Source organism: Labeo rohita, chromosome 23 (assembly GCF_022985175.1).
Source record: "Labeo rohita strain BAU-BD-2019 chromosome 23, IGBB_LRoh.1.0, whole genome shotgun sequence".
Classification (NCBI taxonomy): Eukaryota; Metazoa; Chordata; class Actinopteri; order Cypriniformes; family Cyprinidae; genus Labeo; species Labeo rohita.
In genome coordinates this window covers 5613164-5638842 of record NC_066891.1, presented here as the reverse complement: position 1 = coordinate 5638842, position 25679 = coordinate 5613164, and the positions used below count along the sequence as shown (strand labels likewise).

The following is a 25679-nucleotide window of genomic DNA, read 5'->3' as shown; positions in this document are numbered from 1 at the left end:
TGAACTTAAAATTATCTTTACATAAACCCATTATTTACCTGTGCCCTTCAGAAAATATGAAATATACAGAAATTGACAGTTAAACACTGTTTAACTGTAAACAATATCAAAATCTCACAATATGATTATATCCTGACATGATACGATATTTATTGCAATAATTAAAAAAAAAAAAAAAAAAAAAAAAAAAAGACAAAGATTTGGGGACAAAAAAAACTTTGAGAGTTCAAAATTAAAACTTGAATCAGAAAAAAGTTAGTGAACTGACTTGTACCTGGAATTTAAAGGGGACTCAACCTTTGTTTATGTGTAATATACTGGCTCAGTCTAATTTACATTCACACTGGTGTTTCAGGAAGCCAAACAAATTAGAATATAATAATAATTTTATATTACTGTTATTCCTATGGCAGTAATAGCCATATATTGTGAAACAATTTGACTGTAAAATAAATGAAAATGAATATTTCACAAGTATATTATTTTTTGCTTTACACTACAGTAGGGAAACTACAATACTTCTTTCCTAATTTCTACACTTTACAGAGATATTTCGAATTTGGACTGCAGTAACGTTACCCATTTAAACCGCTAGCTGTCAGCAAATCATACTGCACTTTTAAGCTTTTATTTTGACTGAAAACTCCAGCTTCAGTGAACACAGGGTTACAAAAACGCATATCACTACAAATCTAGTGAAATGCTGTAATCATTTGCCACAAAAATAAAACTGTTGCCCGCTGCGTTCCCAAACATGCGATAAATGAGTTAGCTGCATTCATTCACAGTGAACAGAGCTGTTCTGAAGCATGGAAAACACCGGATCACGAGCTGATCGCCTCAATAATGTGTGCGCTTCGCTTTGAAACATGCAGAGAAAACACTTGATAAAGGGATTAAGCAGTGTTGTGATTTCGGTTTTAGTTTGTTTGACAGATAACGTGCCAAAGCATAATGGTGCAAAACATAACTTTTATTTTAAAAATAACACTTTTTGACCAGAAGACCTAAATTGTTTCATACTGTAATGTGACCACGATAATATCGACATGCATGCTCGTCGTTTCATTCGTGCTTCAATATGTGCAGTTGGAGAGCATGTCTGAAAAGTCTCCTGTTTGATGTGGTTGTAAAGACGTTCTGCGACTTTATAAAGGCACTTCTTATCAACAGAAAAAAGACATAATGAACTCTGGTCTTACCTGTGACCTGATGTGGGCAGTATAGGTGTAATGAAGCTGGGCCCCGTGTGTCCGTTACTATCACTACGCTCTGTCACAGAAGTCTCCGGAGCCTGAGGGGCCGACACGGTCACTGAAGGGATGCTGGATACTGAACTCGCTAAGAAAGACAAGAATGGAAAGTTAGTCGTGTCATGTTAGAGCGAGAAAACACTGGTGCACATGTAAATTTAAAAATCACAAATCACCTGAATTCTGTTCACTCTGCTGACTGGCATCACCATTTTTCTGTGGGGTTGTTTTCTTAAAAACAGAAAGTAAAGAGACAGAAAATGTGTGCGTGTGTTAGTAAAAAACCAGCTCTCTTCAAATTAAAGAAAACAACGCTGAAAAGAAGATGGTAATTGTGCAGATATTACATCTTACCTGATCAGATCGGCGTGTGCGTTTCATAATTTCCTCAAGGCGCTGTGACAAACAAGAATATGCTCAGATAACATTAAAACCTGATGTCATTACCTTACAAAGCACTCAATAAAATGAAATCATCTTACCTTCTTTCTCTCCATTCTCTCAGCCTCCTCTTTCTGGAAGTGTTTCTCTCTCTCCAGACGCAAACGCTCTGCCTCTTCTTTCTGGCGAGCCTCCTCTTCCTCTTTCTGAATAAACAGAGCCACAAAAAATACATTTGGACAAATGTTATACATAAAAATGTTTGAAATTAGCATGCATTTAGTTTAAGGCTGCCAAACTTAAAGGAAAACTCCACTTCCAGAACAACAATTTATAAATAATTTACTTAAAATAAATTGTTTTTTGAGGAAAACATTTCAGCATTTTTCTTCATATAATGGACTGATATGGTGCCTCGAACTTCCAAAATGCAGTTTAAATGCGGATTCAAACAATCCCAAATGCGGTTGTAAACAATCCCAGATGAGAAAGAAGGGTCTTATCTAGCGAAACGATCAGTTATTTTAATAAAAATACTACAATTTATATACTTTTGTCTTGTCTTACTCTGCCTGGACTGTTTTTGTTCCTGTTCATGACAGTTAGTGTATGTCAAAAAACTCCCATCTCATGTTCTCCCTCAACTTCGAAATCGTCCTATATCGCTGTTTTAACTTTTTTGTTAAGCGTGTTTGATCTTCTTTCAATGTTCACTTTGCAAAGACTGTGTCGGTACTTCTTAAAAGATTAAAAAGTATTTAAATTGTATTTTTTTAATAAAAATAACCGATTGTTTTGCTAGATAAGACCCTTCTTCCTCGGTTGGGATCAACCGCATTTGGGATTGTTTGAAGCCACATTTAAACTGCATTTTGGAAGTTCATCGGGGCACCATAGCAGTCCATTATATGAAGAAATGTTTTACTCAAAAAACAATTTCTTTACAAATGAAGGAAGAAAGACATGAACATCTTGGATGACAAGGGGGTGAGTACATTATATGTGAATCTTTGTTTTGAAAGTGGACTTCTCCTTTCAAGCACAAAAGCTTGTGTAGCACAGGCTCTGGGATGCGCGTCCACAATGCTACAAATTAGTGATGGGTCGTTCTTGAATGATTCGTTCATTTTGAACAAACCTTTAATGTGACTTGTAAAGAACGAGTCGTCTCGGGGAGTGATTCGTTCAGTCGCATATGCGCAACATCCTATTAGGTTCTGTACAGGAATTAGTTCACCTGTTTCAAGTCGTTCATTCATCTTATGGGGCTGTCACGTGATAAACGAACGACTCAAACCCAAGAACTTGTCAGATAAGAGGTTACAGCATTATAGTTTTGTCTTGTTTGTAGTGTGATCAACGTTTGTGTAAGCAGTAGATGTGTTAGGGAAGTAACACATAACATTTAAATTATATTTTGCTAAAATGAACGAAATGACTTGAAAAAAGATTCGTTCATTTTGCTGAATGAGACTCAAAGGTCTGAGTCGGTAAAATGATCCAAACTTCCCATCACTACTACGAATCACGTCTAAGTTCATTGTCTGTGTACTCCGGCTAAAAAAAGATAGAGGATGTCAAAAAACTCCATCATATATTCTCCTACAACTTCAGAATCGTCCGACATCGGTGTACCTTTTTGTTTGTACTTTTTGCTTTTTTGCTTGCACTTACTTGACCTTTCGACGACAGTACATAGCGTTGTGAACGTGCATCCCAGAACCTGTGCTACATGAGCTTTTGTGCTTAAAAAGTATACAAATTTTTTTTTCCGAAAAAAATGACAGATTGTTTCGCTAGATAAGACCCTTCTTCATCGGCTGGGATCATTGTGAGCCCTTGGAAGCTGCATTTAAACTACATTTTGGAAGTTCAAAATCGGGGCTCCAATGGAGTCAATTATATGAAGAAAAATCCTGAAATGCTTTCCTCAAAAACCTCAAGTTTCTTTACGACTGAAGACAGAAAGACATGAACATCTTGGATAATGAGGGGGAGGGTAAATTATTTGTGAACTGTTGTTCTGGAAGTGGACTTCTCCTTTAAGACATTATAATGAGTGGCAAATTATATACATATACAGTACACACTGCCATTGAAATGTTTGGGGTTGGAAAGATTGTTCAATGATTTATAAGTCGCTTCTGCTCATCATGGCTGCACTGATTTGACCAAAAGTAATATTATGAAATATTATTACAATTCAAAACTGTTTTCTATTTAAATATATTGTAAAATATAATTTATTCCTGTGATACAGAGCTGAATTTTCAGCATTATCACTCGTCTTCAGTGTTACATGATCCTTCAGAAATCATTCTAACATGCTGACTTGCAGCTTAAGAAAATCCAAACTTTTGAATGGTAGTGCACATAAATAATTATTTTTTGTCAATGTTGAATTATCTATCAAAATGTCATGAGATTAATCACAATTTTACAAGCATTTACTAGCTATTTACTAGCATTTAATTAGCTATTTACAGCCCTAATGTTTACATCTTATCTTACTGAAACACATAGTGAGTACTGAGTGTTTATTGATCTGTCTGGTATGATTAATGAATAAGTCCATTGTGTGTGTGTTTGTGTGTGTACCTGTTTCTGCAGGCGTTCAGCTTCCTCTCTCTCTCTCTGTGCTTTCTCCTCCTCTAAACGCTTGGCCTCCTCCTCTTGTCTCTTCTTCTCTTCTGCCTGCCGCTGCGCCTCCTCCTCTCTCTTTGCTCGCTCCTCTGCCTTCCTGCGAGCCATCTCCTCCCTGCTGCGCCTGCATGCACACAGGCACATAATGATTTCAAAAATTATTTCAAAGTAAATATGTGTTTAGTGCTTGGTTTAGCTAATGAAACTCTCTCACACACACCTTTCAGCCTCTTCCTGCTGTCTCTTCTCCTCCTCTTCTCTTTCTCTCTGTTCTCTGGCCTGCCGTCGTTTCTCAGCCAGCAGACGTGATGCCTCTTCAGGATCCGTTGTGCCTGCAGAGGGCCGTGTTGTTGGAGGACTTCCCAAATCTTCTATAAAGACAAAAAAGAAGCACAGGAGTAGAATAAATGATGCTAGTTTAATTGAATTCAATGGTTCATGAATGGCTGTGCAGAATTACAGACCAGGAGAAGGTTCTGGTTTAGATGCAGGAGCCTCTGGTTCAATTTTAGGAGGTTCAGCATCCTCCTTTTTGGCCCCCTCTCCTTCTGGGGTAGCTCTTGGGCTCTCTGATGTCACTCTGTTGGGCCTGAGATTGCCTGGCGATAAGGACGGGTTACTAGGAGACAAAGGAATTGATGCTGGAGGAGGTGGAGACTTGGAGATTTTGGGGTTAGGTGTCTTCTGAGGAGGTTTGGTAGTAGAGTCCCTGATGAACAGACAACAACAAAAATTAATCAGTGAGCAAAAAGTACTTTATAAAATTAGTGAACATTTATTTGAATACCAGTTTATAATTTAAACTTAGTTCTATTTTAGTATAGTTTTTCTATTTTATCTTTATATATTTTAGTTTAGGTTTTAGTAAATATACACTATCAGTCAAAAGTTTGTGGACATTAAGATTTTTCATATTTTTTAAATATATAAAGTTTTTCGTTTCTGCTCACCAAGCCTGCATTTATTTGATTCAAAATACAGCAAAAGCAGTAATTTTGGAAACATTTTTAATATTTAAAATAAACTGCTTTCTATTTTAATAAATATATTTTAAAATGTAATTTATTCCTGTGATCCAAGATACATTTTTAGCATCATTGCTCGAGTCTTCAGTGTCATATGACCTTCAGAATTCATTCGAATATGCCTATTTAATTAATTATTTAATTTATTATTATTATTATTATTATTATTATTATTATTATAAATATTTAAAACAGTTGAGTACATTTTTTCAGGATTCTTTGATGAATAAAAAGATCCAAAGATCAGCATTTATCTGAAATAAAAAGCTTTTGTAACATTATACACTATACCATTCAAAACCTTGGAGTCAGTATAATTTTTATTTTTTTTTATTTTTGGAAAGAAATTACAGAAATCAATACTTTAATTTAGCAAGGATGCTTTAAATTGATCAAAAGTGATGATAAAGTTTAACGGCCAAAAAACTTATTTTAACTTTTTGAAAAAATAAATTGCCTCCTCCTTTTCAGCTTTGGCTCAACGAACTCACAATGACACTTCACCTAGAACGTATACGGTTCTATATATACGGAATAAGAGACATCAATTCATTAAAACATGGGAACCATTCATAAGGTATTTAGAGGGGGGAGACAAAAAAGGCACAGAGGAAGGAGATGTTGACTCAATCTGAGCAGGACAGTGCAATTACCTATTGACTGTTTTTAGCAGTCTTCCCCATGCAGTGCGTATCAAGCAGACGGACGGGGTGGGGGGTGGACGGGTGGATAAAGTGTTTTTCTTGTTATGTATTAGGAATATGCTGATTGTTGGAATATAGGCACATGTTTACATGCTTGTATAGTAAGAGTAAGAAGACTGTACTTATGTGTTTCATAGGTATTTGTATATACTTATTGCAAAAGGAAGATTTTTTTTGTTCAACTCTTTTGGATTATTTTTTTTTTTGTTACCTCTTATGCATAAAGAAAATATGGAGAATTGTTTGATTTTGCCAAGATTTTGTAATGCATACATTTCTCCAATGAAAAAAAAAAAGGAAAGGATAAAGACATTTATAATTTTTACTTTCTATAAAAATCTATAATTTTTATAATTTTTTTTATTTCTATTTCAGGTAAATGCTGTTCCTCTGAACTTTCTATTCATTAAAGAAACCTAAAAATCAGATATTTAGAAATCAGAATGATTTCTGAAGTATCATGTCACTGGAGTGATGATGCTAAAAATTCACCCTTGAAATCACAGGAATAAATTACATTTTAAAATATATTCAAATAGAAACAGTTTTTTTAAATAGTAAAAATATAATGAAAAAGTATAGACTTCTTTTAAAAGCATTAAAAACTTTTGACTGGTAGTGTGTATATTAGATTATAATTTGAATAAATTTAAATTTTATATAATTTAGTTTCGTTTAGTTATTTTAGTAGTTTTTTTATATATATATAATTTGGTAATTATACCTATGAAATGACTATGTAAATGCAGATTTATTTTCATCATTTTTAAGTTTTAAATGTACTAACCCAGGTTTTTAAAAATATGTATACAAATACATAAATGTATACAAAAATGGTGTTTATACCTGTTGGGGGATGGATTGGTAACCCTGCTGCGATTACCGACAGGTGAAGGAGATCTCTTGGGCGTAAACAGACTCAGACTGGGAGTGGGATATGCCAGGTTACTCCATGACTTTCTCACATTGTCCTTATCCTTCCTGTCAATCTGCCCAATGAAACACACAAAATACATAATTTCAGAGACATGTACTGTACTTCCATACTACATTACACAAAGATCAACACACTGCAACTGGCCTACACAGACTCATAAGTAATCTTTTTAAAGCATAACAGCACTTGCACAGACACAATTACTATACATCAATACCTAATCATGTGTGTTTGCTTACCGGGAGATTCTGGATGGTCTTTCTGCGAGTGCTGCTGTCTGGAGGAACGAACCCTGCTTTGATGGGTCTCTCAAGATTAAGGCTTGCTTTGATTGGTCGTTCAGCGCTGCGAGACTGGATGGACTTGAAGGACATGGAGCTCATTGGGTGACAGGAGGCTGAGCGAGGACAAACGGGGGTCACTGTACCACAGGCAAGTTTAACCAACCGACCAGGGAGTATTATGGAATAAATAAATTGATTCAATATGGACAAAAGAAGCGACAAGGAGGGAGGGAGGTGTGCGGATGAAAAGGGTTAATAAGGGGTGAAGGAGTGATGAAATAGTGGAAGGGGAAGAAAAAGAAAGTGTGCGTTAGTATCTACAAAGCTACAGAAAGAAATTAGGCAACATCTACCAACACTGTAGGGAGGGACAGTCTGAAAAGCATGTTCATAGAGCCCTGCACAGGCCTTAAATATATAAGCCCTAGCCCGGCCCTGGCCCAAGATGCTCAGGCCCTAGCCCGGCCCTTGTCCAACAGCTTATCAGAATTCTCAGCCCGAGTCCGACCCAAGCCAGTCTTTTTTCCCCCTTCTCCCAAAACGGCTTATACTACTGCTTCAGCTATTAAAATAGTTCAGTTTTGTATGTAATGGCAAAGTGATATATTATTTAGTTTAGTTTTTTTTTATTAAGTTAATTTAGAAAAACGTTTGAAGCATTTTTTTGTTTGATAAATATAAGTTTTTGTTTTTAAAGTAACGACCAAGCGGCCAGCGGAAGACTGATAAAAATCTGTTAGACCAATTTTTTATTTTTAAACGTTAAACCTAAATAAATGTGTGCTGTTAGGCGAATCTCCAATCATTTGTGCTGAGAGTGGAAGCTAAGGCTGCTTTGCAGGACATGGAGGCGCCAGTGGGATCACTTTCATTATTTCATTGAAAACAATTGAAAATATTCCATCATATTTGACCATAAAGGTAAGAGTAAAACATAATTCGGAACTGTAAAGGGTCTACTTTTATTTGTGTGCACTCACAATATCAACAAAACGTTGCAAATGGTGCTTTTATAAAATAAAGAAAACAAACATGATGCGCTTTCTGTCATCTCAACAGGAGCACTTCACAAAAATAAACCAAAACTCAGCGAATACATATTTATCATGTCTGTGAGGTATATCTACAGAAAGTTTTAAATTATTACTTAACGAAATAAAACAAATCAAAAACAAAAGCTCATTCATTATGTAATTCATTCATTACATTATGTAATCTGTAAAGATGCATTTCTCTCTAAAGGCGTGTCTAAAGAGGAGATTGCGAGTCAAATGCAGGGCTCTACATGTTCAGAATGCCATACTACCATACTATTTTTGATGTATACTATGCTCACTGGGTAAATTTACTGCATGCAAGGAACTGAAATTGCCAACATATGAACACATTATATCCTATAATGCAATTAACTAAACATTTTTTTAGGGTGACAAAAGAACCAGAAATAATATAAAATATACATTTACTCTGCTTTATACGCATTATTTGATTAGATTTAAATTGGAATAAAAATGCAAAATAAAACTCTTAATTCAAAGACAAAAACTGGACATTTCTTACTACGTTAAAAATGCAAAGTAATGAGGTAAACAACAATGTGAAGAACAACTGCGAAGTGTTTCACACATGATTATAATAACAGCAGGCAGTAAATAGTACGGCACAGTATGCAATCAACAATAGGGTAGTATTTCACTCTGAACAACACAGACACTTCAATTCTTCATGAGTCAGTGATGATGCTGTTGCCCATGTTAAAAGCTTGGCTTTATAATTTAATCAGCTGATACACACAAGCCATTTAGAGATTAGCATCAACTCCATTTGTGCACACACACGTCAGTTTAAGATGAAGTTGGCAGTAACTGGGCAAAACTGTAGCTGAGAGAAAAGTCTGTCTGAAAAGGGTGTTTTGTTTTAGGACAAGGGCCTTGCCAGAAACAGCTCTCACCATTCTACAGTACTCTCATTCCCTTCTTTCTCCGCTCTTTAATATGAAAACATCCTGAAGTTAAGCTATTGTACAAGTATAAAAAGTGTAGAGAGTGTAAATAAAAGATCCATTGTGCAGTGTACAGAGCTTCGTTGATTATAATGGAACTTTGTGAGAACATGATGAACTAAGATGAGTGACAGCTTTTAATGATTTTTAACGGAGTATGTAAATGAGATATTGATTTAATACAACAGTTAAATAAACAAGTTAATATTAAATAACTTACATCGTCTGACTATAACACTATGCCTGATTTAGCTCTATTTTATCGTTAAAAATCGTCTGAAACAAGTCACAACGGAGCCGCTGCGCATCTTCATTCAAACACAGCAGTGTTTAGTTTATGAATGAACATGCATTTTTAAACGAATCTAGTGAGTCAATGATTCAATTTCCCATTCATAAAGACAGTCACTTGCTTTATTCCTGAATGAATCAGTTGTTCGAACAAATCAAATGAAGGATATCAGTACTTAAATCAGTGACTTGCTGCTACCTACAGTCAGATTTAGTTTCATTTTTAACGTATCTTCTCAGTTATTTAAATCATTTAATATTTCTGTATTCAAAATTTTATATTTAAAACAATCTCAACATGAATTTATAAATATGATTGCACTTATGCCACCTCTGAGCCTCATTAAACAGGAAAATACACCTACAAGCCACTTTTTTGTTCTCCTATGCCACCTCTGTAGTACAAATTAATTTAGTTAACACTGATTTCATTTGATTAATAACTTATTCTTATTCTATTTGTTCTTATTCTGTTGTTTTAATTAGAATTTTTAAAAAGCTTAAAAATATATTTAAAAAAAAAAATTGATATAAAAGATGACATACTTTTAATAAAGTTAGAAAAATGCATTACAAAGGTAAAAACAAAATTCCCGTGTACATCACTTTAAGCAGTCACCTCATAATGGGATGGCTAATTTTTTATCAGATTTTTAAATTATTGATTAGAAGGTGCTCCTACAATTTTGACTGTGCTAAGTTTTTTTAAGTGCTCCTAAAAAGAAAAGTAAGCGTAGAGCCCTGCAACTTCAGTTTTGGAGGATGTCATTTTATCCGAACCAAAATAATTAAAATGGCTGTATCAACATTTATTTCCACCACAGAATAAAAAGAAATGATTCTGCAGTTATAAGTTATTAGACTTTAATCACAAGTTTATATCTCGCAATTTGGACTTTTTCCTTAGAATCCTAACTTTACATCTCGCAATTCTTTATCTCAGAGTTCAGACTTCTCTTCACAGTATTTTTAGGTTATATCTCACAATTCTGACTTTTTTTCAGAATTGTAAGATGTAAAGTTGCAAATACCTTTTTATGTAAGCAATTACCTGCTTCTCCAGACAAAGACATGGCGCTGCGACTCCTGGCCAGGTAGGAGTGTGTTGGTGTCTGTAGTCGATTGATCACTGAATTCTCCCATGGGGTAAGAGGCATGCGACGCATACCTGGATGAGCACACACAAGCATATTTGCTCTTATATACTGTCAATGTCACTGAATGAAAATATTTGGTCGTCCAGGAACAAAATGTTAAAAAAAAAAAAAAAAAAAAAAAAAAAAAAAAAAAGTAGTTTGCAAATGCGACAGTAGTGCAGCTGACACAGATGCATCACATGTATTCATGACACCATTTGCACAGAATTGGTTACCCATTTGCATCATCTGCTGGTGACAGTGAATCATGCATGTTTTATATGAAGCTGTGTGTTAAGTGGGACCAACCAATAAAGGAAATACAGGATTTCCTTGTACCATAAATGCAACCACTATCGGAAAGAGGACATGAAACTGTATTTGCAACCCATTTAAAGGAATAGTTCACACAAAAATGAAACAGTTTCAATCAGAACAGTACTCAGCAAGTACTGTAAATTTTTCCAAATCTGTTCTGATGAAAAAACAAACTCATTTACGTCTTGGACAGCCTGAGGGTGAATACATTTTCAGCAAATTAAAACTTTTGGGTGAACTATTCCTTCAAGTTAGACCAATCAATTTAAGGAAAAAAAAAAAAAAAAAGATTTGTAACATAACCACTTATTGAAAGACAACATGAAACTGCAATCACGACCCATTTAATGTATGTAAAGTTGCATATTTTTAATTGAAAGAATATTTTTGGGCAGAACCTAATGTTATCAATCAGGATTTGATGGAATTGTGAAAAGTTAGTTATAAAATGAATACTATTTGGTCCAACCCACATAACCCGTCATGCAGCAGGAAAGTAATTTCAGTAACTACCTTATTTGATTATTTTAAAATAACATGCACTGATGAACCGTGCGCATTGAGACATTTGAAAAACTAATTAATCCATTTTGATTTCATGTTGTCTTTAAAAAAAAAAAAGTTGCCAACTGTAGGAAAAAAAGCATGCAAGAACTAAATATCAAAAACATGTTAACAATACAGTCAAAAAAGGCATGCTGCATGCAGACACAGTATAAATGTTTCCCATTATTGTTATAGTTAAATCATTATTTGCAAATGCATAAACCATTTAAGACTTTCATAAACTAACATGCAAAATTTGTAAATACTGGAAGAAATTGCATGTGTAGCCAGGGCGCAAGACTGAAAATGACAAATTACATTAAATTGTTTGATTATAGACTTTTTTATTTTTTAGAAGCACTTGTTCATGCTCACACTGAGTGAATGCAATGGTATCTGAAACAGAATATGCACTTCATTAAGCGCAAAGCTCATTACTTGAACATGTCATTTCTCATCCAACAGTTACTCTGTACTTTGAAGAAGAAAAAGACATGCATTTTAAATAAATTTAATTTATATGTAATTAAAAGTCACATATCGACTAGGGGTGGGAGAAAAAAAAAAAAAGATTTTTCGATGCATCGCGATTCTCTCTTCAACAATTCACAGTCGATTCTGACCTTGTTTTATTCCCCGCATGTGGTACGTGTGCAGTGCTAGAGATGTGGCAGGCTTCATTTCACAGAATTTGCGCTGTGAGAAGCGGCTTTCACACCGAACGCAGAAAGTGATGCGCTGGCCGCTGGTTTGTCATCTTAAAGATAGATTGCAGCTGCAATTAAATGCACTTCCATTTTCAAATACCTTTATACGAAATTGATGTTCACACACTCAGTTATGTTTTCAGAGCAGGACAAAACTTCTGATATAGATCAAAATATCAAAATAGATCTATGCATTAGTGTGAATACAGTCCGTTAAAGCTGCCAATGATCTAATCAGTAATAATCAAACGGCAATAATGTAAAAAATTAAAATTAAAAATGCAGATCAAGAATCATTTTGAAATCGGATCATGACTCCCAGAATCGGAATCGGAATCGGATCGGATCGTGAAGTACCTGAAGATTCCCACCCCTAATATCGACCCAGAAGTTCCGTAATTGATTGTTTTGTGAACTGCTCATTCAGGCTTTTTTGCATTTGTGATTTTTTTTTTGCAGTCTGGAGCCCTGGATAGCACAGGTTTAAACCCAGTAGGAGAGCATCAAGAAAGATTCCTGGATTTCTAAAATCCACCTGCTGGTTTGTCCTGAGGGATCTTCTCTTTGCAGATTTGGGATTTAGATTGCGTTTTTTTAATCAAGCAAGACGACGAGAGAGATGTCTGCTTCTGTAAGGCTTGGACGGTACAGCACAATCACAGCACACAAATACACACACACAAAAACAATATCAATTTAACAAGGTGATCTAAAAAGACTCATTTGGCTATGTGATTGATTGTGTAACACTTAAAAGAGACAGTGTGTGTGTTTACCTCTATCTGGTAAATTCAGCAAGGTGGCTGAGGAAGATGACAGGCGTTTAGAAATGACTGGATCTGTGGGTTTGGACAGATTCATAGTGGAGACTGACCTTCTGTCAGTATCTACAAACACACAGACAAAATACAACATCAGACCCAAAACTTAAATGCATAATATAAACATGCACTGAAAAAAGGACTAGAGAAGTAGAAAATAGAGAAGAGGGCATGAGAGGCTTTACTTTTCGTACTGTGTGTTTACCTGCAGTTAACAGAAGGTAATTTTTAAGGTTAGTTCTGAGAAAAACTGCTTAGCTACATGTACTAAAGACTACAGAGGATGACGGCACATTCATCTGCCTAATGCTCACAATCTGCCTTCCATCTGTGTGTCCCAGTATGGACAGACACATTGACAGCTTTAAAACTAACAGGACATCTGTGATGTCTTTAAACACCGTTAAAAGGATCTAACATCACCAGTATCGACATTTTCAGACTTTAAAGGGGTCATATAATGGAAAATAAGATGTAAAATAAAATAATAACTGATGTACAAAACTAGTCAAAAATGTAGACACAATATATTATAATACATGATTACATTCTCACACTATTAAAAAAAATGATCTAAAGGCTTAAGTTTTAATGCTTGAAATTAGTTTAGTAGACAAAAATAAATTATCTATATATTAACCGTCAAACATTGTGGGTCAATACATATAAAGTATTAATCTTAAAGGTGTAACTGCATAAAAGAGAGACACCTAAATGACAGAATAAAGTTGATGCACTACCAAGAAATGTCCTCTTTAAAACAGAAACTACTAAATATCTACACATCACATCTATGATACTACTGGTTAAGCAGTTTGTTTCTGGCTCTATGCTAACCGCTCACAGGAAATTAAAAGATTAATCATTTAATCATTTATAGGTGATGCTACAAGCTCTAGCTAGCACTGCTAGTCTGCTGCTCTACACTGATGAATATATTCACATTTAGAGCGAAATTGCTGCTGACGCGCCAAGCTCAGAACACCATGATAGTGCTCCAGCCCAGCTAGATCCAACGAAAAGAGAGCAGAATCATCAAAACCTGAGAAAGAAAGATAGAGAGAAGCATTGAAAGAAAGAGAGAAGGAAGGATTTAGAACAATACAAAAAGGAAAGAGAGATAACGATGGAACAGTAAAATAAAGGAAACAAAGGGAGAGTGCAGAAAAATGCTGTACTGCAAAACAATATGAATTTATATTTAAACAAAAGCACTAATATTAGGACCTTAAATCCTGAAAACCAGGCTAAAGTAAGCTTGCATTTAGGCTGCATGTTTAATCGAAAAGCAACTGAAATCAAAATACTAAAAAGAGAAGCTTTAAAGCACCTGTAAGCACCTGTAAGCAACTGAACTGGTTTCAAAACATTCCCAGTATTTCATCTGTTTCATTGACAAAAGTACAAACACTTTTGTACAAACACTCTTTTATAGATCACCTCTCCACATCAGCCAACATCATTTGAGGTGTCCTGAGTATTTTGTTTTCCAGAATTTTCACACTGATCATTCTGTGCACATGTTATGGGGACCAAATGTCCCCACATGTACAGTAATACCAGTAAATTTTTAATGAAAAATGAACATTTTTACTTAGGACCCCTTGGCGACACTTTTTGACACTCAAGGTACCCCTTTAGCATCATTTTTTAACGTTCAGGGTCCTCCATTGCTTAAAATAGGAAACCCTTGGCGTAACCATGACAAAAGGCATTGTCATGATTAGTTTATATATTGGGCAATAATACTGCCATTATTGCATACATATCGGGTGTGTTTTTTTTAATGTAAACGGTCACAACAGTTTTATTTATATTACACTATTTACACATTATGAGCACTTAACCCAACTCCTGCCCCTAAACCTAGTATTTATCAATAAAACACAAGATATAACACGTAGGCACAACTCATTCATTCAAAAGTATTAATATTCCAAGTCTTCCGAGACGAAACGATTGATTTGTGAGAGGAATAAATGCGATTGCCGTAAAGCTCATCCAGTGTGCTGCAGTCTGTACAGCCTTACGTCACCCTTGGTTGTGAAATGCTATTGGCTCTTGTGTGTCTCATCAACGATTGCATCATGCTATCTTTTTGAATGAGATGTGAGTACGTTAAAGGAGAAGTCCACTTCCAGAACAAAAATTACACATAATGTACTCACCCCCTTGTCATCCAAGATTCATGTTCATGTCTTTCTTTCTTCAGTCATAAAGAAATTGTTTTTTAAAGAAAACATTTCAGGATTTTTCTCAGTATAGTGGACTGATATGGTGCCCCGAGTTTGAACTTCCAAAATGCAGTTTAAATGCGGCTTCAAACGATCCCAAATGCAGTTGTAAACGATCCCAGCTGAGGGATCTAGCGAAAACAATTGGTTATATAATATATAATAGTTCATATAATATAATACAATTTATATAGTTTTTAAATGTCAAACGCTCGTCTTGTCTTGCTCTGCCTGAACTTTTTTTCCGGTTCATGACAGTTAGGGTATGTTCTGCCTCAACTTCAAAATCGTCCTATGTCGCTGTTTTACCTTTTTTGTTAAGGGTGTTTGATCTTCTTTGCATGTTCATTTTACAAAGACTGGGTCGGTACTTCTGCAGCGATGTAGGATGATTTTGAAATGATTTTTGAAGGTGAGGGAGAAAATACGATTGGAGTTTTGCGACATACCCTAACTGTCTTGAGTCAGAATGCACAGAGTTCAGAAAGAGAAAGGCACGACGAGCGTTTGACATTATAAAGTATTTAAATTTTATTTTTTTTAATGACAATAACTGATCGTCTCGCTAGATAAGACCCTTCTTCCTCGGCTGGGATTGTTTACAACCGCATTTGGGATCATTGGAAGCCGCATTTAAACTGCATTTTGGAAGTTCAAACTCGGGGCACCATATCAGTCCATTATATGGAGAAAAATGCTAAAATGTTTTCCTCAAAAAACAATTTCTTTATGACTGAAGAAAGAAAGACATGAACATCTTGGATGACAAGGGGGGTGAGTACATTATCTATAAATGTTTGTTCTGGAAGTGGACTTCTTCAACGGAACGGGATCATTTTCAGCTATTAAAACCTTATGTTTTACTCTCTTCTTCGCATAAAGATACCGTATGGCTCCAGAAGACTCGGAATGCAACAGAACTTGTTTGCAATGCTTTTATACTGCTTGTTTATGGTCAGGTTTTGCAATAAATACTTGTGACTGTACTTATATTTGCCTGTTACGTGTTTTATATGGTTCAGAAGTGGGTAGGTTTAGGTGTTCCAATGAAAGTATACATTTATATAAAATTGTTTCTATTTTTTTTTTTTTTTTACAAATTCATGCAAACCATTAAGACAAACAACTGAAAACAATGGAGGACCCTGTGCGTTTGAATTGACACTAAAGGGGTACTTTGAGTGTCAAAAAGCGACACCAAGAGGTCCTGACCAAGTGTCAATTTGTGATGAGTTGGGAGAAAGAAGGTGCTGTTTAATCATACAGAATGCAGTGTTTTGTGCAGAAAGTGTTGTGTAACTGGTAGGTTTAGGGGTAGGAAATGGAAATACAATGTAATACAATGACCAGTATAAAAACCATTATGCCTCAAAATGATATGAATACTAGTGAGTGTGTGTGTTTATTTACCGCTGTTGTGTGAGGTGCTAGCAGAGAGCGTTCCACCCCAGCTCCAGCGGTTCGACTTCGGCCTGGCTCTCTGACTCCTCTCCATAGTTCTCCTGATAACAGCCTCATATCGAGCCTGAAATGCACACAAACACATTCTCAATCCAGAAATCATTTAACTGGAAAAAAATGTTCTTTATTTTGTTTTTCAGGTGCTTATCCTGTATGTCCACCCTCTAACACATACAGAGTCCAAAAGTGCAGGTCTATATTAAAGGGCCCTTAACAAAAAGTATTGTTTGCCTTTAGTATTTCCTTTACAATTATAATGAAACAGTCTCTGTATATGTTCAAAGTGATGACAATGTAAAGCAGGGGTTTTCAACCACCTTCTCCTCCTCTAGTTTCTGTCGTCGTTTCTCCTCCACAGCAGCGCGTCTCCTTTCCTCTTTCACCCGCTGCTCCTCCAGCTTTTTCCTGCGCTCCTCCAGCTGTCTCTCATGAAACTGTCGGGCCTTCTCCTCTCTCTCCAACCACTTGGAACCCCGTGCAGCTGCACACACACACAGTTCAGTTCTAGTAGCCCAATCGTATTTCAAGGGGGATCACCTGGTAAAAATCGCATTCCGTGGGGATAAAATACATGCTTTTGGTGGAGTTCGCCTGGGAAACAGCTTGTGCTTGTAATGATTGCATTATAAGCACAATATTTGACAGTTTTGTGTCAATCCAAAGTTGTAGCAAGTTTTGGCATCATCTGAAATCTTTATTAAAAAATTAATTCTCTTTTAAAGGAGAATTCCACTTCCATAACAAAAATTGAAAAGTAATGTACTCACCCCTTGTCATCCAAGATCATGTCTTCATGTCTTTCTTTCTTCAGCCGTAAAGAAATAATGTTTTTTGAGGGAAACATTTCAGGATTTTTCTCCATATAATGGACTGATACAGTGCCCCGATTTTGAACTTCCAAAATGCAGTTTAAATGAAGTTTCAAACAATCCCAAACGCGGTTGTAAACAATCCCAGCCGAGGAAGAAGAGTCTTATCTAGCAAAATGATCGGTTATTTTCATAACAATAATACAATTTGTATACTTTTTAATGTCAAATGCTCGTCTTGTCTTACTCTGCTTGAACTCTGTTTTTTTTCCCGGTTCATGACAGTTAGGGTACGTCAAAAAACTCCCATCTCATGTTCTTCCTCAACTTCAAAATCGCCCTATATCGCTGTTTTACCTTTTTTGGTAAGGGTGTTTGATCTTTTTTGCACGTTCACTTTGCAAAGACTGGGTCAGTACTTCTGCAGTGACGTAGGATGATTTTGAAATGACTTTTGAAGTTGACAGAGAAAATACGATTTGAGTTTTTCGACATACCCTAACTGTTTGGAACCAGAATACACAGAGTTCAGGGAAAGAAAGACAAGACAAGTGTTTGAGATGAAAAAGTATTTATATCGTATTTTTTTAATGAAAATAACCGATCGTTTCAATAAATTCCTTCTTTCTCAGCTGGGATCGTTTACAACCGCATTTGGGATCGTTTGAAGTTGCATTTAAACTGCATTTTGGTAGTTCAAAATTGGGGCACCATAGTAGAACATTATATGAAGAAACGTCCTGAAATGTTTAAACATTTTTACGGCTGAAAAAAAAAAAAAAAAGACGAACGATGAACATCTTGGATGACAAGGGGGTGAGTAGATTATCTGTAAATTTTTGTTCTGGAAGTGGATTTCTTTAATCATGAGAAGGATTTTTCTGCTAGCCCTATATATGGCAACTATAAATTTAGAAAGACCTCCTGGGAAATGTTCATACATTGTCATTTGTTTATAATTCCAACTCTTTCTAACAACTTTTCTGGTTTAAGGAGTTCTGGAAATCAGTCTACCTAACCATCGACCCACCTATCCTTTGTTGCATCTAATTTGCTTGTAAGGTCAATAAACATAAGTTCAAGACTTTTTAACTTATCTTTTAAAAACTATGTTTTTTTTAATCAACAGTTTAATGCTATAGTTCAGGGAAACGGTGGAAAATGGTCAAAAGTGAACATCAGTGGAATATGAACAAATATAAAGAAAGGCAGATGTTAATAATCAACATTGTGGATTATGAATTTCATTAGCATCCAAGCACTTCAGTAAAGTGAGCAAAATTAATCCGCCAATCTCTCTGGCCTCTCTGTCTTGGCCTCTAACCCCTTACATAAAACTGGGTGTCCTGGTAACCACCTTGCCAAGAGTTTACATAACAACTGCACCTCGCCACAGCAACCTGCCCCATCCAGTTAGTCATGCAGTCATGAACAGACAGAAACAAGAAAGTGCAAAATGGGTAAAAAGGCAACAAGTATAACCTAGACGAACCTAGGGCAAAGTAGGTTTGTTTTGACATACAAATTCATGATTTACTGAAATACAAGAACAGTATGTTAACATCTAACTTTTACTAAACTGCTTTTAGACTCTCATTAGGACTGAGTCTCTGGACAAAGGTCATTTCTACAGTATCTGTGTTTTTATAAAAAGCCACTGTCTCTTCAAGGCAATATGAAAACATGAGCAAGCATATGACATTAAGCACTTTCTTAATAATTGCCTTTTAGTCCCACCAAAAGTATGACATACATAAATGGCATTTCAGCCGTGCCTGAAATTGTGCTAATTAAATATGTAACATGAGTTAATTATTGTTATTTATAAGAACTAAAATGTCAAGCTGTCAATGTGAAGTTTTAGCTGTGATTGTTTAGTTTTTAACATTTTGTGGGTGAAGAATAGCTATGAAACTTGCCATAACTACTCATTTTGACCCATCATGCAATCCCACATGACCAAACTACATTTCCCATCATTCTCTGAGGGAGCACAAGAGTAGGGCTGTCATGACTCCTCGATTCAATTCGAGCTCTCTATTTAAAAAAAAAAAAAAGTGTTGAGTAACCAGCAAAATACTGGAAATGGTGCATTCTGTGGTAGAGAATCCATGAAATGCATTATTTGACCGTTTTCCAAAGCTACATCTTATATTAAACCCACTTAAATCATATAGCATTAAGCTATCGTGAATTCACAAACGTTACAATTCGATTAAATAAATATATGCGATGTAGGTTTAACATATGCGCTTTAACTATTTACATGCGTGTAGGTTGTGTACCTGCGTCTCCGACCGCCTCCGTTCAGAGTAACGTTAAATGCTGCTCCGCACAAACAGTTAACATTTATTTGTGTGGAGCGTCTCGAACTCCATCTCTGCATATTGTGAGTTTGGGGTTAGTATAACGTTAATCTGGGAGCGCACGTGCACCATTTCAACATTTTTGGGAAAATCATTTTATCAAAATCAAAATCATTTATAAACCTACACAAACACAGGAGGATATATCAGTATCTTTCTCAATATGCTAAGTGTTCATCCCGATTTCAAAATAAAAGCTTAAATCCTCACTCTGAGTTTGCACGTTTTGATGCCCACATATTCAAGAAATTGCAGTGGGTGTAGCATTTCTGTCATAAAGAAATGGCTAAAAATGAAAGCTTAAGTGGACACTTGAATGTTAAATGTTGTTTAGTCAATATTAAACAAGGATTAGATCACACAGTAAAATGTAAAAACAATCGTCAGGCCGTTGGTGCCCTCTGTCATTTGTTATAATGTGTAATGTACATTAGCTCTATTGTTTATAATACATTATGTATTTAAACATTTTTGTTCAATAAAACCATATAATTACTTGCTTTTGATACTTTATTTGAACAAATTATTATTGCCTCATTGCAATTATATATGTATTTTAAATAATTTTTCAGACTATTGTTCACTTGGGTCTATTTTTACCACAAAAAAAAAAATTATAATTATCCGATTACTCTATTAATCATCAGAATAATCGACCGATTACCCGATCACTAAAATAATTGTTAGCCCTATGCAAAAGTGATGAAAAACAGGTAAAGCATGAATAACACATCACACGTACATCCTTTATTCGTTTGTTTTTTTTTGTGGTATCACTAAGAAAAATCAGTTGAGAGGTTAAAAAGAGAATTAAGAAATTGTCCAATGTGTCGGATTTTTTCTGACCAAACTTATAGACCAATTATAGGTTTGTAAACATTCGGATGCGCGCACATCGTGGTTGCAGAAACCAGGAAGAGATAGCCTTTAGGCCTAGAGAATTACATGGATACGGTACAAAATAGTTTGATTTAAAAAGATTATAGATTATATTGATTAGATGTCATTTTCAAAATGTTCTATGCATATTACAAGAGCTTGTCACCCAGCGATAAGCAACGTTATTCAACGCAATTGACGTTAGACAGTAGGATAGTCTTACAGATGCAAAATAGAGATGATGTTTATTTGTGGGTGGGGACTATCTGCTGGCAGAAAATGGAGCCATGGAATAAAAGAACAAAAAGGTCGATTTGATTGCATTTCAAAATTCTGACTTTATTCTCGCAATTCCGAGATTATATCTCACAGTTCTAATAAGGAAAAACAACTTGTTATTCTCTTTTTTCCCCTCGGCTCAGAATAGAAGTTTACATCCCACACGTCTGGCTTTTTTCCCTCAAAATGGACAAACCCACTATTTTTGAGTTAAATCAAGTTATAAAGTCTGAATTAGGAGCTATAAACTTGCATTTGTGAGGGAAAAAAGAAGTCCGAATTGGGAGATAAAATAAATAAATGTTATGTAAAAATGTTAATCGTAATAGGTTTAAATAATACTTCATGCTGTAACTGTTAGGCTAATATAGGGCCCTATGATTTCCGTGATGCAGAAAACGTGGACGGAATCACAGAATCCAGCCATAAAAACGGAATTTACTGAATAATGCGGAATGTCATGGAATTTGTCAAAGTTTGAATGAATTAATCGAAAGTAGGTCATTACACTTAAATCAACCCGCAATATGGACCAGTATCTGTATGCTGCAAAAATACCATTTAAATGTGAATCCTGCATGTTCTGCGTGTCTCTGTTTTAATGAATGGAGCAGATGAGCGGTTTTGTTTACTACACACACTGAAGCGTGTGTGGCGCTCACGGTGATTTTAGCTTGTGACCGTTCCATTTTAGGAAAACTAGCATCGTATATACACACAGAAATGTAAAGGTAGACACGGCAACCCATCAAAACAAAGTCTGGTTTAACTTCAAGACATTCTGCCAGAAATAACAAACATTATTTTTTAGGGTATAATCACACAACATTTCTTCCATGTTTTAATTTTAATAGTAAATTCCCCTTTGTTTGAGGAAAAAAAAAAAGTTTGCTTAATTTTCAATAATTAAAAGATAAGTGAAATTAATGTTTTATGCCTTCATTTGATAACCAGAACATTTTAAATACAAAAAACAGAATTTATGAGGGTAAAAAAAACCTTTCATAAGGCTATTTTAAGAATAAATTTGAATAAATTAAGTATGCATTCAAATAATTAGACATGCTAAAACACAGAAATTGATAACAATAAAACGTGGTGAGAAACAATAAAACATTTCATAGCACCCTAACATGTCATTTATGATTTTAATTAATTAGACATGCTCTTTGATTAATTACATTTAATTTACCATTAAAAAAATAGTTGAGAAAAATTAAAATGGAAAAAAATAGAATCCAGAAAAATTAAAAAATTTATTTAAAAATAAAACGGATTTCATAGGGCCCTACTAATACAATACGTCCCGTATGAACAGCATATGTAAATATTATGTAGAGCTATTGTTTAAATCAAATTTATGCTTTAAAAGTAGAGTAATCATAGCAGTTTTCATCCATAGTATGTCCGTTTAAATGTCTGCATTTAGCTTCTAATGACGTATTTGACGACAGTATTCTATAAAAATTATTTGCATTATTTGCATTTTTGACATCAAAAGGTACAAAAATATATTTTTTCTCTTATTCCATGGATTTTACCCAATTACCTCCACTTGTTACCAGGGTTTTTCTGCAACCACTATGCGTGTGCAGCTGCAAGTGACGTCACTGTGACGTCTACTCATTGGTCTATATAAATGCACTACAATTCATGATCTCCTACATTGGAACGATGTGACAGTCAAACCCAAAATCATGTTATTGTAACCTCTTTATACTGCTGCGTTCTGGAATATGTCACTATTAGAATATTAAATCCACTGTAAACGCACTTCTTGTCTTTAATGAGAATATGTGTATGTTTATCATACCACTCTGCTTCTCCAGCACCTCCCTCCGTTCACGGGCGAGTCTCTGCCTTTCATCGTTCTTCAGCATGAGAGGCTCTGCAATCACAAGCACACATGCGCCGGATGAGCTCTGGCAGTAAAGCTGGGAAATGTCTGCGTGGATGTACAGTGATCAGTACCTGGTCTTGTAACTATGTGAATCTCTGTAGGGCTGGGAACGGTGTAGGTGTACTGTCCAGAAGCAGATGAGTCCGGTCGACTCCATGACGACTTCTCATCTGTTCTGAGAAGGTAGTCAGAGCCTGAATGACAAAGACAAAGGAGAGAGAAGGGGGAAAACCCAAAGTGTTTATTCATTACTATGTTGAGATCAAGAAGAGAAAAAAAGAGAAAAAAAGAAAGTGAAAATACAAAGTGAGTGTTTTTGATTTTGAAATATCCAGCTATCAGTTGTGTTGGTGATCTTAGGCCAACATATTATCACAGGGAATATAATAGGAATATGAAATATTTATTAAAGGAGAAGTCCACTTCCAAAACAAAGATTCACACCCTATAATGTACTTACCCTCTTGTCATCCAAGATGTTCATGTCTTTCTTTCTTCAGTCGTAAAGAAATTATGTTTTTTTAAGAAAAACATTTCAGCATTTTTCTCCATATAATGGACTGATATGGTGCCCCGATTTTGAACTTCCAAAATGCAGTTTGAATGTGGCTTCAAACGATCCCAAATGCAGTTGTAAATGATTCCAGAAGAGGAAGAAGGGTCTTATCTAGCAAAACGATCGGCTATTTTCATTATAAAATACAATTTAAATACTTTTTAATCTCAAACACTCGTCTTGTCTCACTCTTCCTGAACTCTGTGTATTCTGACTCAAGACAAAAACTCCAATCGTATTTTCTCCCTCAACTTCAAAAATCATTTCAAAATCATCCTACATCGCTGCAGAAGTACCGACCCAGTCTTTGCAAAGTGAACATGCAAAGAAGATCAAACACTCTTAACAAAAAAAGTAAAACAGCGCTATAGGATGATTTTGAAGTTGAGGGAAAACATGAGATGGGAGTTTTTCGACATACCCTAACTGTCATGAACCGGAACAAAAACAGTCCAGGCAGAGTGAGACAAGACGAGCATTTGGCATTAAAAAGTATATAAACTGTTTTTTTATGAAAATAACCGATCGTTTTGCTAGATAAGACCCTTCTTCCTCTTCTGGAATCATTTACAACCGCATTTGGGATCGTTTGAAGCCGCATTTAAACTGTATTTTGGAAGTTCAAAATCAGGGCACCATATCAGTCCATTATATGGACAAAAATGCTGAAATGTTTTCCTTAAACAATTTCTTTACGACTGAAGAAAGAAAGACATGAACATCTTGAATGACAAGGGGCTGAGTACATTATATGTGAATCTTTGTTTTGGAAGTGAACTTCTCCTGTAATATAAAATACAACATAATATTACAGAAATATTACAAAATATTAAAAGAAACATTAAAAGTTAACTAAAATATACAAATATAATATCTACATTATGTTTATTTAACTTAAGACTTGAGATCTTCCCCCTCATACACTCTTTTAGAAAGTGACTGTAAGACAGTTTATGACCTGACAGACCTCAGCCTGGGTGGTAAACATTTCCTTGAAAACAGATGCCAAATAGGCTTTTGAATCCATGGGTAAACATATTAAAGATATGGCTTGAGAAGGTTTAACCATCTACAGACAGAAAGTGCATTTGTAGTGTTACTGCAATCAGGTCTCTGCATCTGCAAGCTTCCTGTGATCAGATACTAAAGCAAACAGCACATGTCAGAATCAGCAACTGGTTGAATTGTGTTATTGATTCCCCCTCTATGAAACCAATCAAGCTCCTGCTGTCTGCGTCATCCCCACACAATCAATCAATAATAGTTATATGATTCCTTGTTATGCATTATGCTTTTTCATACAAACTTACAATACAGAACACAACAACATCCCTCAGTTAACTTGAGGTTAGGCATCTTGTTTCAGGAATATTATCCCAATACAAAGCCATTTCTCTAGCAATGGTGACATTCAAAATTCAAACATTATCAGGGAAAGGAAGGAAGTGTATAGTGTGTATTATAGCTCTCATAAACTCTGATCTTCAAAGAGTGCTATCCATAATACCACTGTGGGGGAGGAGAGGATGAACAAGCCATGGGCAGATGGTGTGTCTAGACGAGGAGGGAATGGATAAAGGACAAAAACAATCAAACTAGCAATAAACATTTTAGCAAAAGTCATTGACGACTCATGCCAAAAACAAAACCTCCTTTTCTACATAAAACAGGGACATTTGATTTCAACGCACAAGCAATCAGCGAATCTAGTCATAAAACTAGAACTATGGTGAATAAATCAAAATAGATGAAAAAAAAAAAAAAGTAGGGCTGTACAATTAAGCTGCAATATGTACTGGTGTCTGTGACTATTAAAAGACTGCTGCTGAAATATGAAACCTTTATGTTCTGAATGTCTCCGAATGAATGAAGTTTGCATGATGCTCACAATGTTTTCAGCATCTGCCTTATATGAGGACATGAACATGTAAACTTCATCTCCAGAGCTACTCCGAGAATCACTTCACCAGCATTTCACCATTTCATTTGATAAAAAAAATATTGTCAGATACACAGAGGCACTCAAGACTCTTCACTACAACTAGGCCTAAACAATTTTTTTTATTTAATCGATTAATTCAAATTTAATGTTTTGTCATGATTTTATTTTTTAGAAATCGACAAATCAGGATTTAGAATAGAAATAT

At 35.3% G+C, this 25679-nt stretch overlaps 1 protein-coding gene across 10 annotated transcripts in view; it reads right to left on the bottom strand.

Annotated features, from left to right (window-relative positions):
- map7b (microtubule-associated protein 7b) overlaps positions 1-25679 on the bottom strand; it is a 44065-nt gene that overhangs the window by 3093 nt on the left and 15293 nt on the right. For 3 of the 10 annotated variants that reach the window (XM_051096725.1, XM_051096720.1, XM_051096721.1), the window contains exons 2-18: positions 23048-23170; positions 22890-22964; positions 17061-17224; positions 16693-16807; positions 13992-14090; positions 13004-13114; positions 12763-12864; positions 10572-10688; positions 7183-7364; positions 6853-6995; positions 4742-4986; positions 4498-4648; positions 4233-4401; positions 1736-1840; positions 1608-1649; positions 1430-1484; positions 1203-1341 (exon numbers count right to left, since the gene is read on the bottom strand). In XM_051096725.1, the coding sequence (XP_050952682.1) occupies positions 1203-1341; positions 1430-1484; positions 1608-1649; positions 1736-1840; positions 4233-4401; positions 4498-4648; positions 4742-4986; positions 6853-6995; positions 7183-7364; positions 10572-10688; positions 12763-12864; positions 13004-13114; positions 13992-14090; positions 16693-16807; positions 17061-17224; positions 22890-22964; positions 23048-23170 (2137 nt within the window). The remainder of the gene's footprint in view (positions 1-1202; positions 1342-1429; positions 1485-1607; positions 1650-1735; positions 1841-4232; positions 4402-4497; positions 4649-4741; positions 4987-6852; positions 6996-7182; positions 7365-10571; positions 10689-12762; positions 12865-13003; positions 13115-13991; positions 14091-16692; positions 16808-17060; positions 17225-22889; positions 22965-23047; positions 23171-25679) is intronic. The other 7 variants (XM_051096723.1, XM_051096724.1, XM_051096727.1 and 4 more) reach the window with 7 other exon arrangements.